Source organism: Oryctolagus cuniculus, chromosome 16 (assembly GCF_964237555.1).
Source record: "Oryctolagus cuniculus chromosome 16, mOryCun1.1, whole genome shotgun sequence".
NCBI lineage: Eukaryota > Metazoa > Chordata > Mammalia > Lagomorpha > Leporidae > Oryctolagus > Oryctolagus cuniculus.
The window spans coordinates 43,717,067-43,733,236 of NC_091447.1; the positions used below are offsets into that span (position 1 = coordinate 43,717,067).

General features: G+C 38.8%; 1 protein-coding gene across 9 annotated transcripts in view; it reads right to left on the minus strand.

Annotated features, from left to right (window-relative positions):
* Window positions 1-16,170, minus strand: part of AKAP9 (A-kinase anchoring protein 9) — a 166,566-nt gene that overhangs the window by 105,129 nt on the left and 45,267 nt on the right. For 7 of the 9 annotated variants that reach the window (NM_001375381.1, NM_001082351.2, XM_051852745.2 and 4 more), the window contains 5 exon segments: window positions 4,162-6,549; window positions 12,284-12,481; window positions 13,281-13,436; window positions 14,868-15,038; window positions 15,404-15,457. In NM_001375381.1, coding sequence (NP_001362310.1) covers window positions 4,162-6,549; window positions 12,284-12,481; window positions 13,281-13,436; window positions 14,868-15,038; window positions 15,404-15,457 — 2,967 coding nt within the window. 9 annotated transcript variants of the gene reach the window in all.

Sequence of the window (16,170 nt, forward strand, 5' to 3'; positions counted from 1 at the left end):
TTGTTCAGGATTTTACAACCACATTCATAAGTGAAATTAGTCTGTTATTTTCTTGAACTGTCCTTATTAGGTTCACCTATCAGTATTATACCAACCTCATAAAATAAACCTGGTGGCTTTCCTTCCTCGCATCTTTCTACTTTCCTTTCTTCCTCTTCCCACTCTCTCTTTAATCCCATTTTAGTAAGCAATTAGATATTCTTCTCTGAGACTGGTATTATCCACTTCTGAAATGGTCTCAGTTGAGTATTTTTGGTTGAAAGACAGGTAAAATGGAAAATGAGTACTATTTCAAATTCTTTAGTATCTACTATATTTTATTCAGATTTTGCATTTCTATTAAATTGTGGTAATTTATATTCTTCCAGAAAATCATCTATTTTACCTACATTTTCATATTTATTGGTAGAGTTTATAGTTCATTTATGAATGCTAGAAATGGTGCTTGTACTTCCTTATTTTCATTATTCATTTCATTTATACGTCTCCCCCTAATCCTTGTTCAGATTCTCAGAGACCTACATAGTAATCCTATCATTAACTTTTTCAAATACTTTCAAAATTATTGAAAATTCTCCTTTTGGTTTTGCTTATTTCTGCTGTTAACTTTTTACTTCCTTCTACTTTGAGTTTATATACTCTGATACTATTCAGCTTTTCATATAAATAATTCACCTGCTTTTTACTATTTCTTGTTTATAAAATGGGTATGTTTAAGGCTGAAAATTGCCTTCTAAGCACCATGTGTTATGTATTCTGCCTTTCCTGGTTCTTCTTGTGCATTTATTTTTCAAGATGAACTGTAAACACTGTTGAATTTCAGTAACTTTCCACTGTGAGTTGGACTGGAACTATGTAAGGTTTGTGGTCTACTCTACAGAAAACCTGGTACTTTATAATGTTAAAACTTTTCCACTCAGAAATGAGATTTTTCATTCATTCACATCGCAAATCTCTCATTAAAGTACTACACTATTGTCTGCATTAGTCTGACACATTTTTGGCTAAGTTTATGAAAATTTATTTTACATTAAGGATTTTCTGTTCCTTGCTTTTATATTTATTAATATACCTGTGAATTATGACAACTATCCTTGAATTTACACCACACATATTTGTCTCTGCAATGATTATGCCCTACAGAATAATGCTGAATAGCAAGTGACAACAGGTATTCTGATATTCTTCCTAATGCTAACTTGAAGGCCTATGCTGTTTCACCACTGATTCTTGGTAAGGGGACTTTATTTTCCTGCCTGTTCACTAACTCACTGATCCATGCACAAAAGTTTATTAACTGCCTACATTGTGGCAGACATCATTCCGGGCACTAAGGTCCCAGCAGACAGCACCCTGCTCTTAAAGAACTGATACTGGAGCAGTTCTTGTTGCTTCTCAGCTCCACAATCTTTCAATTCCAATAATTACCTTCATTTTAAGCACACACACTTCAATCCATGGCCTCTCTCAGTATCCAACCAATGCAGACAAGACTTCTATAATGTTTTTATTTTTCTCTTTCTGCTCAAATTTCCTAAATGTATTAAAATAATATGGAATTGCACTTCAAAATCATTCGACTTTTTTCCTTTCAGTTAAAAAAAAAAACTCAGTGGTTGCATTCATTTTGGTTTTGGTGAGAAACAGCCTGTTTCACAAACTAAGCTTAGTAACAAGAATAGAAGTATTTTTGTGGCCTTCACGATATTCTAAGCATACTTGGGCTGCTCATAGGTGTGAATGGAGTGTTGAGTCACTGCTAGGTTTTTTCTGTGCGCTTCCCTACAAACACACCCACCACTCCCCTTGCCACCACCAAAGGAGTGTGTGTCCTAGCAAGGACAAGGGGGCAGGGAGGGCTATACAGACTTGCTTCCCTTTCAAGGACGAAGGACAGGGTGTGTGGATTCCTTTAAAGTATCTTTACAGAGAAAATAAAATTGTTACTAAGAAAACTGGACCATTTCTACAGCTGAGGTACTATTCAGCTTTTCAAACGAATAATTCACCTGCTTTGTGCTATTTCTTGTTTATAAAATGGGTATGTTTAAGGCTAAAAATTGCCTTCTAAGAACCATGTGGTACGTATTCTGCCTTTCCTGGTTCTTCTTGTGCATTTATTTTTCAAGATGAACTGTAAACACAGCTGAATTTCAGGTCCTCTCCTAATAATGCTATTCTAAAAGATTTTAATGATGTCTGACATTTTTAGAAGTAAAAACCACACATTATGGTTTTGAAAACAATGACAGATATCTAAAGAGCATTAAGAGTCAAGCAATCTGAACTTTTCATTCTATTCTGATGACTTAAAAAGTAAAATCTGTATTTGACCTGAGATAAATGTAAGTCATTGGAAATAAAAAGAGAACCTTTCCAATGGCTTCCCACCACCACGCTTAGAATGAAATCTAAACTCCTCCAAGCCTGTGAGGCTAACGTTCAGTCTCTTCATTCTTCAAATCCTGCTTCCACTTTCCTCTTCTAACTCATTACAGAGCTCTTCATCCTGTTCCACAGTCACCCATGGCTAATTCCCACACGGCACACTCTTCTTCTCATTCAGATCTCAGCTCCAGTGTCAATTCCTCCAAGGGACCCTTCCCGACCACTGTGTGGAACTGGGACACCACCATCACCTCCACATTGTCCTCTTCATCACATTTACCAGTTTCTAATCACCCTACTTGGTTTCCTGGCTCACTGCATTAGAGACATGCTCCTTGAGTCCCAGAACCATGTTCTCCAACATACTCACATCACTGCAGGAGACCCAGTAAGTATTTGTTACCTAAGAAACACACAAAATCTGAGTTGGCATCATTTTACTGAAGCTACTCAGTTTTCTGAGTATTTTTTAATAACAGTACTGGCAAATATAAATGATCAGGAGTGATCTAATATTATTCACTGTATACATTTTTAAATTACTTAGATATATTCAGAGTTAATACTGTTTTTTCTCCTTTAAGTATCACAAGATTCTGGGAGTGTTAGGAAACTAGCACAGTTTTAGCCAGGTGGCCACATGGCCCAACCTCTGTGGTCATGCTCCACCCCCATCCTAATGGGATTTGCTGCTCCTGCTTCCCTGCCCACCCTCAGGCAAAGTTTTAAAAGGGCCTGTTCCTGAGCACGTGCCCTCTTGGTTCTCTCCTGCTCTCTCTTGGCTCCTCTCCTCCTCTCGTCTCTCTCCTTTCTCTCTCTCTCTCTCTCTCTCTCTCTCTCTCTTACAGTCTCCTTCTCTCTTTTTCCTTCGGCGCCCCTTCACTCTGGACTGTTGGGTGTTCCCCAATAAACCCTCTCCCTTACTCCGGTGTTCGGTGTGTTTTGCGACGGCTAACATTAACATATAACAGGGAGAACTCAGTGTTTTTTTTTTCCTCTCTAGGGAAATACAATTTTGTAACTAATGACAAATTATTAACAGTACTTAAAAAGCCTAGGACTTCATTTGCACTTGAGGAACCTTGAAAACACCAGTGTGAAATAAAAACTCTAAAACCAATCTTTGAGATTGTAACGAAAGATTATAAAATTAATAACTTTTCTATAGCTGGGATTCTCAACAGTCATTTAAACATTTATATTTCCAAAGAAAATGTAAAACCATCAGTATGTTTTATATTCTGAGCACAATACGTAACGTGGATTAAATGAAGAAGAGGCAACAATGTTTAAGAAAAAACAGCTGGGGCCGGTGCTGTGGCATAGCAGGTAAAGGTGCTGCCTACAGAGCCGGCATCCCATATGGGTGCCAGTTGGAGTCCTGGTTGCTCCACTTCCGATCCAGCTCTCTGCTGTGGCCTGGGAAAGCAATAGAAGATGGCCCAAGTCATTGTGTCCCTGCATCCATGTGGGAGACCCGGAGGAAGCTCCTGGCTCCTGGCTTCGGATCAGCATAGCTCTGGCCGTTGTGGCCAACTGAGGAATGAACCAGCAGATGGAAGACCTCTCTCTGTCTCTCCTTCTCTCTCTGTGTAACTCCTTCAAATAAATAAATAAATCTTTAAAAGAAAAAAGAAAAAACAGCTGAACTAAATAAGCCCAGTTGAGAATTAAATTTCTCTTGTATGAATATGAATGTCTCATCAAGGTGAAAACTTGTATTATGAAATGTATTTTCACTCTGCTTTATCATATACAAATGAGTAAACTTACCTGTTCTGATTTAAGTACACGGAGTTCCTGCTGAAGTTTATCACTTTCACTTGATTCACTTGCCCCAAATGATGATTCATTTGTTACCAATGGCAAGTGATCCAAAAACAACTGTTCCGGCTCGCTTTCTTTTCTAATGGTCAGATTTGCAAAAGGAATCTTGTCCTCCACCATGAGCTTTGATTCTTCACCAGAACACTGATTTATTTGAGAAACCGAGGATCCAGAATCCCTGCTTGTCACAGTCACAGCTCCGTCTTTTAAAGAACTTAATGGAACATCATCCACATGGGTGTTTTCTGTCCTACTGTGGTTGATTATGATTTCAAGCTCTCTACATCTCAATAAAAACTGCTCTTTCTCCTGCTTTAAAGATTTAACTTCTTCACTCAAAAAACTAATCTCAACATGTTTCTGCTTTAATTGTTCAGAAAGATCCGACAGTCTCTCTGAGAGTTCTAATTTTTCTCGCTTGGTTATCTCAAGTTTTTCCATCAGTTCTGTTGTATCTTTCTCAACAACTTCACCAAGTTCCAATGGCTCTGTTACCAAAGTTTTCTCCTCATCAGAAACTGAGGTTTTCATTTTCACAGTAGGTAAATTTATTCTTTGCAAATGAAGTTCTTCATTAAGTGCTTTAAGCTTACTTTTATACTCTAATTCTTGCTTATTTTTACTGTCTTCCAAATCATCTTTTACTTTGAGAAGGCAAGCATACTCTTCTTGTAACTCTTGATAGTTAACTTCAAAGTTTTTTTCAGCAAATGAAAATGTATTTCTTTGCCTTTCGATCTCTTCATTTAGCTGAATACATTTTTGCTTGAGATCCTCATTTTGCTTTGTAAGTATTTCTATTTCATTTTGCCAGCTACTGTCTTTGGATTTGGACTCAACGGGATCCACGACAATCACTCCTTCTTCTTCATTAACAGAAGTATGTGTTTTCAACATGTCTTCCAGGGTCTTTTTTTCATCTTTAAGAATGCTATTCTCTGCTTCAAGGTGTGCACACTTTTCTTGAAGGTCATCCTCTTTTTCCTTCATTTGTTTTTCCAGTAATTCAGTTTTAAGTTGTAATTCTTGAACTTCTTGTTCAAGTGTACCCTTTTCCTTTTCTTCTTGTCTGAGTATTTCAATTTCTTTTTGAAGTTCACTGATTTGAAGGGTCATTTCTTCAGATTTTGAATTCACAAGGGACTGCTGTACATCTTTTAGTTTTGAAATTTCCAAAATCAACTGATTCTGCTTAGTTATCAAATTATCTTTTTCAAACTGCATGGTCTCTATCTTTTGACTCATTTCATTCTGTAAGCCATCTATCTGCTGTTTATAGTGAATGCCCAAGTTTTCCTTAAGCTTTTCAGTGTTTATGCGGTGTTCAATTTCTAAATCTTCCTTCAGCTTGCAAAGTTCCTCTTCATGACTAAACAGAAGTTGTGTTCTAAGTCTCTCTAGTTCGGCTTCTTGTGACTCAGCCATTCTGTCTAGCACAGCATTCTTCTCTCTTTCCAACATCTCCAGTTTGATCCTGTAATTTGTAACTTCTGCCTCATGTTTTAATTCTAGTTCCTTCCTGGATTCAGATGCACAAACAATCTGAGCTTTCAAGTCTTCCACTGTACCAAGGGACCTATAGGCTTCATTCAGTTTACTTTCTTGTTCAGCTATTGTCTGTCTAGCTCTCTGAATCTGGTCCCTTGAAAAGCTTAATTCTTCAAAAAGGTCTTCAAGCTGTCTTTGTAGGGCAGACTTCTCTCCTGAAATTACTCCTAGTTCTTCCTTGAGTTTCTCCTTTTGAGAGTTAGTATCTTGCAATTTTATGTTTAATTCATTTATTGCCATATTCATTAACTTTACTTGATCTTCATTAACTGTAGTATGTGGATATGATTTCAAAGCACTCTCCACTTCTCCTTTATGTCGTGTTTTAAGTTCTTCTATTTGTGACATGTGTTGTTTTATTAATTCTTGTTTCATATGCACTATCTGCTGCCCATACATCTCATCCAACTCTGCCCGAAGTTGTTCCAACTTTCTTTGTGTTTCTTGTTCCATTCTTTGTACGATATCAACTTCGAATTGGTTGTCTTTGTGATTTCTCTTCTGAAGTTCTTCAACTGTCCCCATCAACTGTTTTATTTCCTCAGAACACTGTCTTTCTTTTTGCTTAGAACTGGTCAGCTCTATTTTCATATTTTTAATCTCTTGGTTCTTTTGTACAATCTGTTCTTGTAATTCTCCTAATAATTTATCAGAAACTGTTACTTTATCCATGAGCTCAAGAGTTTTTTTTTCTTCTTCTATTATTTTTGTATTTAATTCTTCAATGATTGCCTCCTTTTCTTGTATTTCTTCTTTATTTGAATTTTCTACTTTTTTATCTTGCTCCTTTAAAAAGGAAAAAATGAAAATATAAGAAATGTATTTTTGGCTCTGACAATTTATATCACTTACCTCGCTACCAAAAAACTGATGAGTCTTTTTTTTTTTTTTTTAAGTTTTTTATGAAATCTTACAAAACGTAACTGTTGGGTCTGCCCCTCAATTTTTCCCCTGACAATGAGGCCTGGGACTTTGGTATACAACACTATTTCAGAGTAAACATTACAGCAGTTTTGGTCTTTCTTGGGAGGAAATTTCTCTTATACTACTATGACTAAAATTTTTAATTTAAAAATCTACTCTGATGAAAATGTCTCTAAACCATTACATTCTCTTTTTTATTATTAATGGATCAATATTTTAAATATTTAGGATTTTCTATAGCTAGTTAAGAGTACTATATACTATTAGAAATCAAGGTTCCTTCTGTATACTCTAGTTACTTGGTGTTTACAGGCAAGTCCTATGAAAACAGAAAAACAGCACTAGGCTCTTGAATGAAGAAACTCAGGACTACACAATGTTTAAGTGGCAAAATCTCAAGTAATACCCAAGCCACTTTATTACCTAGCAACATGGCCCTAGATTTTTGGTTCAAATAGAAATCTGGAAGCAGTATTGATGTTTCCCCAGTTTCTACTCACAACTCTATTTTGGAACTGTAGTTAAGGCCAAAGCATAGCTCTTGGCCCAATTATTTCAGCACAACAAGTAGAAGCCCTGGGGTCAAAGTGTTGGCTCAGGTATTTAATCCCCTCTGAAAGTAGCTAAGGATTGTAAAGGATAAAGAAAGAAAGAAAGTCCACAAAATGGATCAAGAATATAAGTAGGTAAATAAAATTATCTTAAAGAGACTAGAGTCCTGGGCAAATGGGACTCAGAGGCACCTTGAATGAATGTATTAATCTACCTAAAGACAGAATGTCAATGTCTAGAAAAAGGAAAGCTCTAGAGGGAAATGGTGATATTGTCCATTTCAGTACAGTCCAAGGAAGAACAGCAAAGGTGCCATCAGCCTTTGAGAATTCTGCTCCCTCTAGAAAAACCACACCTAATGTAAAAAGTAATGCTGGAGGCTGCAGCAAACAGCATTTAAGAAGTCCAGTCTACAGTTACGACCATTCCTCCTGTGAGGTGGACACTTCAGGTCTTCTCATTCTAACGCCACGGAACATCTGATTCTTCTAATGTCCCTTGATCACAGCTTGTGAGACAACTTTCTAACTGCCATTTGGCTTTTTAAATTAATTTGTCCATGGAAAGAAAATAAAACCCAAAGATTGTGATAATTATTTGTGTAAATTAATAACCTTATATTCAGGCTCTACCCATCAGTCTCTTGAATTTGAAAAACCTGAGCTCACCTATGACAGCTCAAGTCACAGTTGACAGAAAAAAAAATCAGATTTATGAGGTTTTATGCTACAAAAATTCAAGAAGTCAATGAATGCTACCCTAGGCAACCTCTTGAGCAAAATTCTATCAGTTTTTGACACGGTGTCACATATCCCATCTAAGGACACCGTATGTTACTGCCAGGTGCTAACTCTTCTTTAACTTCTGACCTACAATATAACAATAGTAAATCATTTTAATCCCAGTGTTTTTATCTGTGTAATAAAGATACTATTATTCCTTTATTTCACAGAATATGCCTGAGGCTAAAATAAAATAAATGTTATTAAGGTATTTTATTTTTGTTGTGCTACATACAAATAGCTTTATATAATAGAAAAAAGTCTATAAGGCATGTGGAGATATGGAAGAAAGTAAAATCAGTTCATGAAATTAATTTCAGCTAAACTGTTAAAAAATGTTGTGAAAAATGCTAACATCAGGCCAGCGCCGCAGCTCAATAGGCTAATCCTCCACCTAGCGGCGCCGGCACACCAGGTTCTAGTCCCGGTTGGGGCGCCAGATTCTGTCCCGGTTGCCCCTCTTCCAGGCCAGCTCTCTGCTGTGGCCAGGGAGTGCAGTGGAGGATGGCCCAAGTGCTTGGGCCCTGAACCCCATGGGAGACCAGGAGAAGCACCTGGCTCCTGCCATCGGATCAGTGCGGTGCGCCGGCCTCAGCGCACCGGCCACGGCGGCCATTGGAGGGTGAACCAACGGCAAAAGGAAGACCTTTCTCTCTGTCTTTCTCTATCCACTCTGCCTGTTAAAAAAAAAAAATGCTAACATCATAAAATGTATAATTTTTCTATCTCCTGATTTTCAGGGAGAGGGACTCGTAAAATAGTATGATCTAATTAAAATTGTCTAACACCTAATGTAATTATAAATAACCAATAATAATTCTTCACTCAACCACTAAACAACACAAATTCATGGTTTATTTTCCTTAGTACTGCTCATCTCCAAGTATATGGTTTTAAACCACTTACTGTGTATTGCAAAAAAAGACTGCCTGGGGTTGATGACACAATCCCTCCAATTTTTTGAAATACACGTGACAGTGCAGAATAATATACTTTCTGTTTGTGATTCCATACCCTGGGAGGTTTGAAGAATTAGGACAATGAGAACAAGCCTCTGCCCATCAATATAGTTGTCTAGAGGACCAATACAGTTTTAACTCTGATCCTAATGCCTTAATTTCTCAACTGTTCTGATATAACTACTACTCAGGGGGATTAAATTTTTTTAATGGAGAATTTAAAAAAATACATGTAATAGGGGCTGGCACTGTGGCATTGTGGGCTAAGTCTTTGCCTGTGGCATCAACATCCCATATGGGTGCTGGGCTCCTAACCTGGCTGCTCTTTTTCCAATCCAGCTCTCTGTTAATGGCCTGGAAAAGCAATAGAAGATGGCCCACGTGCTTGGGTCCCTGCACCCATGTGTGAGACCTAAGAAGCTTCTGGCTCCTGGCTTTGGATCGGCCCACCTCTGGCCATAGTGGCCATTTGGGGAGTGAACTAGCAGATAGAAGACCTTTTTCTCCATCTCCCCTCTCTCTCTGTCTGTAACTCTACCTCTCAAATAAATAAATCCTTAAAAAATAATAAAATAAAAATACATGCAATAAAAGTATTCTTGTTAATATTCAAATAAAATGTTATTCCCTCACTCAAAATGATTATTTTAATTTTAAATAATCTCAAATTATACTGCTTGCTTAATGTAATAAACGCCATTAAAATCCAATTTCCAGGCTCTCCTAAGCTAGACTTGGAATGTCTTTCTGCTCTTTCCTCCTGAAAGACTTGCTTTTTTCTTTTTAAATTTTATTTATTTGAAAGACAGAGGTACAGAGAGAGGTAGAGACAGAGAAGAGAGGTCTTCCATCTGATGGTTCACTCCCCAGATGGTCGCAACGGCCGGAGCTGCGCAGATCTGAAGCCAGGAACCAGGAGCTTCTTCCAGATCTCCCACGTGGGTGCAGGGGCCAAGGGCTTGGGTCATCTTCTACTGCTTTCCCAGGCCATAGCAGAGAGCTGGATCAGAAGAGGAGCAGCCAGGACTAAAACCGGCGCCCATTTGGGATGCCGGCGCTTCAGGCCAGGGCTTTAACCCACTGCACCATAGCACCAGCCCTGAGACTCGCTTTCAAAGATTATTGTTTTCCAGACAAATTAACTCTTTTTCACTCCCTATATATTCTCAACATGTTTTGGCCTGGGTCTTTATGCCCATTCTATCTTCTACCTAAAAATGTCCTCCCCATTTCTTATCTTATAGAGATTCATAAATCATTTATTCACTTTAACATGACAAGTGTTAAGGGAATACAACACAATTAAAAAGGGACCGTGGGGCTGGTGCTGTGATGTAGCAGGTAAAGCCACCACCTGCAGTGCCGGCATCCCATATGGGCGCCGGTTCGAGTCCCAGCTGCTCCACTTCCAATCCAGCTCTCTGCTGTGGTCTGGGAAAGCAGAAGATGGCCCAAGTCCTTGGGCCCCTGCACCCACATGGGAGACCTGGAGGAGGCTCCTGGCTCTGGATCAGCGCAGCTCCAGCCGCTGTGGCCAACTGGGGAGTGAACCAGTGGGTGGAAGACTTCTCTCTCTCTGCCTCTCTCTCTCTGTGTAACTCTCTGACTTTCAAATAATTAAATAAATCTTTAAAAAAATAAATTAAAAAAGGGACTGTTCCACTTACAGATCTACCTCAAATAACATCTCTCCCAAAACCTGCCCTGAATCTCTTCCCTCATGAAGCCAGAGCCACTTGGAATTTTCAAAGTGTTTTACCTATACTTATCCTTGTTTTGTGCTTTTTATTTCTTTTTTGACAGTTATAGACAGAAAGAGAGAGACAGAGAGAAAGGTCTTCCTTCCATTGGTTCACTCCCCTAATAGTCGCTACGGCCGGCACCAGGAGCCGGGTGCTTCCTCCCAGTCTCCCATGCGAGTGCAGGGACCCAAGCACTTGGGCCATCCTCCGCTGCCCTCCCGGGCCACAGCAGAGAGCTGGACTGGAAGAGGAGCAACCGGGACTAGTACCCGGCGCCCCAACCAGGACTAGAACCCGGGGTGACGGCACCACAGGTGGAGGATTAGCCAAGTAAGCCACGGCGCCGGCCCTGTTTTGTGATATCTTGTGTATATACTGTATTTTCCCCACTAAACCACAAGCTCCCATGAGTGCCAGGACATTTTAAACATCACTGTATCTCCTGCAAGAGACTGCTATGAAACAGATGCTCTGTAAATGTCTATGTAATAATGTCTAAATAATTTTGATGATAAAGCATGTCTTTTTCCTTGTTATGAAATCCATGATTATTATGTGCAAGATGCTTTGATTATGATTATGCCTGCTATGGAGTAAGAACTTAATAAATGCTAATACTTTCATTATCTAAACAATATTCTTTGTCTTAATAATTTCTCACTCTACTGTAAAAGAATCTCTTAAGTATACAACAAGTACCATGGCATGTACAATCCATCCTCATTATTCAGATCCATCATTTACAAATTTGCCAAAATTGATGTGTAACCCCAAAATTAATACACTGGTGGTGCTTTTTCAGTTATTTGCAGACATGCAGAGTGGCAAAAATGTGAGTCATTGGACACACACGTTTCAAGTTAAGTTCAAACAAGGTGACCCCGCTGCCTCATTTCAGCTTTCATACAGAAAGAACCAGAGGATGGAGACGGTAGCAGGCAGTGCAGTGTTGTGACACTCCAGCTCTGGACAATTGGACAGGGTTTGAATTTCAACTATGGCACCAGTTAGTGGAGTGGCCTAAGGCAAATTACTTCTGAGTCCTGATTTCTCTTTAAAATAATGTATATGACAAATACAAATACTTTTTATTCATTCATGCATTAATTCCTCCCACATTTGGAGCACTTATTCGCTAAATAAGTGTTCCTAGCAAAATTAATTTGTATGAATAAAGAGAATCCACATCTTTTTTCTAACTACAATCCATAAAATTTCACCTAGTTGAGAAAATATTTTCAGATTTTTCTAACAATGGCCACATAAACAGAAACATCTTAGATTTATAGGTTAGGAATTCCAGTTATAGATTCTTGCAAAAATTCAGTTTAACATAGAATGATCATTTTTAAGGGATTCAGGAAAGAGTACTATCTTAAAAAGTGTATTACTGTGAAACTCCCAATTGTTTCTAAAATAAATAATTTTACGTACCTAAAAAGTGTGTTTTAATTAGGAAATTTTGTGATTCACTTGCGTAACAAAAAGATAAACATTTGCACAAAAAATTTTAAATTGTGAAACTATTACAAGTTGATTAACTTCCTTAAAATAAACATACCATTTCATACACTTTAATTTTCTCTTGCAAGAAACTAATCTGCATTTTGAAGTCTTCTTTCTTTTTCTGATAATCTTCTAATAGGTGGTCTTGTTCTTCCAGCTGCTGTTGATGAGTGAGGATCTGTTGTTTGGCTTGTAATAGATCTGCAGCCGTGCTACTGTGAGTGCTATTTCTCAGAGTTTCACTGGCCTGTAACTAGAAAACAGAATGAAATCCCAAAATGCTAAATTCTAAAGGGACTACGTTAGAGAACAGACTCCTTTCACAAGGCCTCTCTGGGGTCTGTGCCCACTTCACAGGCTTCAGACCCCAGACACCATGCTGACTGCTAAGTGTCCTGTGCTGAGCCTGTAAAACGGCCTTTCCCATGAAAACAGAGGAAGCAGGTCTCCTTAGAGAACAAGACTGGGGCAGACACACAGAGAGAAGTGGGACCTGAGAGACAGCACATGTTGGAATCCGGAATGTTTTCAGCTCTAGTCCCTTTCATAGGCCTGGTTTTATCTGTATTTTTGTACAAACATGTATCCTAACATTAAATTCCTCTCTTCTGTTTGCACTATTTCAAATGTTTCTGTTACTTGCCATTGGAAAGCCTGATTAACACAATCAGATTCCTGTGATTCTAATTAAAGGTAAATGGGACATATTCAATCTGGTTAACAATTTAAAAACCTAACTAAAATAAAACCCTACCAGGGTTGGCAAAGGTAGCCTACAGGTTAATTTCCGCAACATTTCCCTCCATCAGCTTTACAAAATGTTATAGGATTTCAAAGATAGTGACAGTGAAGAAGTACAAAGAAAATTAATAGCTGGAAACCACTCAAGAAGTATAAGTTAAATTCTCAGTTAACAACACATATTCACAGTTTGGTTATGATATAATAAAAAGTGGCTTTAAAATGAATTTAGATTTTTTTGGGGAAAGTGAAGCTTTTAAAAAGTTCATTACTAAAAATTGAGTGCATTTAATCCTATTAGAAATACTTACATGCTGGAATTGAATCTGTAACTTTTGGCTTTGTTCTGTCAACTCTAAAAATTCTCTCATTGTCTCATCTTTTTCTCTTCTTGCCTGCTGTAAATTGGCAGTAAGCTGGGTGATGATGCCATCTCTTTGTTTAATGGCAGCTTCGAATTCTTGTAACTAAAGGAAACCAGTGAAAACAATAAGCACTAAAGTTACTTTCTAAACAAAATTGATGACTGTTAAAGGTAACTGGTCTTAAAAATATGAGATTCAAAACACAAATTAACTTTGAAAAATTTTATCTGAACTACAGAAAAAGGTACATTTGGCCTGGCTTTTAAATATATCTCCTCTTGGAAGGACAAGTGCCCTTATATTTAGGGAGGCCCCCAACCTGTTCAGAGGCCATACTATCACACATATGACCAGTCCCAGCTTGTTGCTAGAAGATGAAATTGAATGTATTCTGCTATCTTCTTCAATGTCTTACTTCATGTTTTCATAACTGACTGCAATGGACAACAGATGCCATTCTAATCATGTAAGGTTACCTGCAAGGACTCACTGACATACTTAATGGGTTTAAGTCATAGTATTTTGAGGCAGTTTGCATCTTAATTTTCTCTAGGGCTGATCACAGAAACATCTGTCCTACTGAAGTGTTTTCAGCCTCACATCTTGAAAAGTTAAATAAATGAACCTACATTATTTTAAACCTGTTAATGAAATCCTAGTTGTTGTTGTTGTTGTTTTTTTTTTTTTTTTTTTTTTTTTTTTTAAGATTTATTTATTTGAAAGGCCGAGGAGACAGAGACAGAGACAGAGAAGAGACAGAGAGGTATCTTCCAACTAGTAGTTCACGCCCCAAATGGCTGCAATGGCCAGCGCTGGGCTGTTCCAAAGCCAAGAGCTTTTTCCAGGTCTCCCCTGTGGGTACAGAGGACCAAGCACTTGGGCCATCTTCTGCAGCCTTCCCAGGCCAGTAGCAAGGAGTTGGACTGGAAGTGGGGCAGCCAGGATATGAACCAGCACCCACAGGTGATGCTGGTGACAGGCAGAAGCTTTACCTGCTTTGCCATAACACTGGTCCCGGAATCCTAGTTTTAAATAGGGATGCTGGGGCCAGTGCTGTGGTGCAGTGGACTAAGCCTCCACCTGCAGCAATGGCATCCCAAATGGGCACCGGTTCCCAGCTGCTCAACTTCTGATCCAGTTCTCTGCTGTGGCCTAGGAAAGCAGTAGAAGATGGACCAAGTGCTTGGGCCCCTGCACCTGTGTGGGAGACCCGGAAGAAGCTCCTGGCTCCTGGCTTTGGATCGGCTTAGTTCCAGCTGTTGAGGCCATTTGGGGAGTGAACCAGCAGATAGAAGACCTTTCTCTCTGTCTCTCCCTCTGTCTGTAACTCTACCTCTTAAATAAATAAAATCTTAAAAAAAAATAGGGCTGTTTATGCTGTGAATAAGGACAAAAATTATGCAACAATTTTAAGTTACCCTTGAAGAGCACCATCAGTAAATAGTGTACATTTCAAACTTCAAATAGTGTACTATTCAAACTTCTGGCTTCGTTTTACGACAGCAAATCAAACAGTGCATGAGGCAGTCAAACCTGCTGCAGTCCTTCAGTCCCGTAGGTGGCCCTCAGTTCTTCCAGTTCTCTGCTCAGCTCTTCAATCTCCTGCTGCTTCCCAGTCAATTCACTTTCCATCATCTCGAGGTGGGTCTGACTATACTGTGCTCCTTGCTCAGAGTAAGAATCATCAACACCGAATTCTTCTTCCTAAATTGACCCAAGATTTTTAATAATTTAATACTAGCAACATTCCTCAGGGAGAAAGAATCAAATATTGAATTTTGCAGTAAAGTCCACTTAAAAACATCACTCATCACCAGGAAGTTTATTGGCACCGCAACCTACTTCATTGCTGATGTGACTTATCCCTCAAGAGCATTAACAGGGTATCTGCATATTCTATTACAACTGAGTTTTATAATAAAGGGCAGATAGCTTTGTTTTATGAATATTTATTGAAAGCATTTAGAAATCACAGAGAAAGAAGTACATGCAAGAAAAAGCTTTGTTAGTAAGCCAGATGTTTTCAAGTAGTAAAAAATTAGTAACACGAGTAATTTTAAATACTGTACCCTTAATAAATCTGTAGGCATTCCTGTTCTCACCACAAAACTGCAACCATTTACCTGTATAAAAATAATTTCCTGATATGTTATGATCTTAGAATTTCATTTAGCTAAGTGAATTCATGTGTTTTCTAAGGCTAGGCAAAACAGATACATGGTGAAATTTAACTAGCAGACATTATGATCATTTAAATGATAATCATTTCTCAAACATCTGAGTGCTTACAATGCAAGACACTGTACTATAAGTGAACTAAAATTCTAAGTTCTGCTTGATTTTCACAAGGATAACTAGGCCCTCTTCTATAAAATGCTTCCTTAAAAGTCACTGTTTGATGATTAAGCCTACTCAGTTCTAAGTAAAATCATTTACTAATACACATTTCGAGGGGTAGAGGAAGAGAGGACGAACATTTTCCCCTGGGGCAGCTCTGCTGATGGGCTTGCCAACCCTGCCCTCCATCCTGCCCAGCTCTGCCTCAGAGGGGCTTGGTGGGAGGAAGAAGGGTGACAGGATAAGTCATTTAATAGTCCCTCCTTGGGGTCCGGTGCTGTCGCACAGAAGTTAAGCTGCTGCCTGGAACATCTGCAACCCACATGGGCACAGGTTTGAGTCCTGGCTGTTCCTCTTAGGATCCAGCTCCCTGCTAACATGCCTGGGAAAGCAGTGGAAGATGGCCTAAGTATATGGGCCCCTGCACCCACGTGGGAGACCTGGAAGAAGCTCCTGTTCCAGGCTTTGGCCTGGCCCATCCCTGACCTTTTCAGCCAAC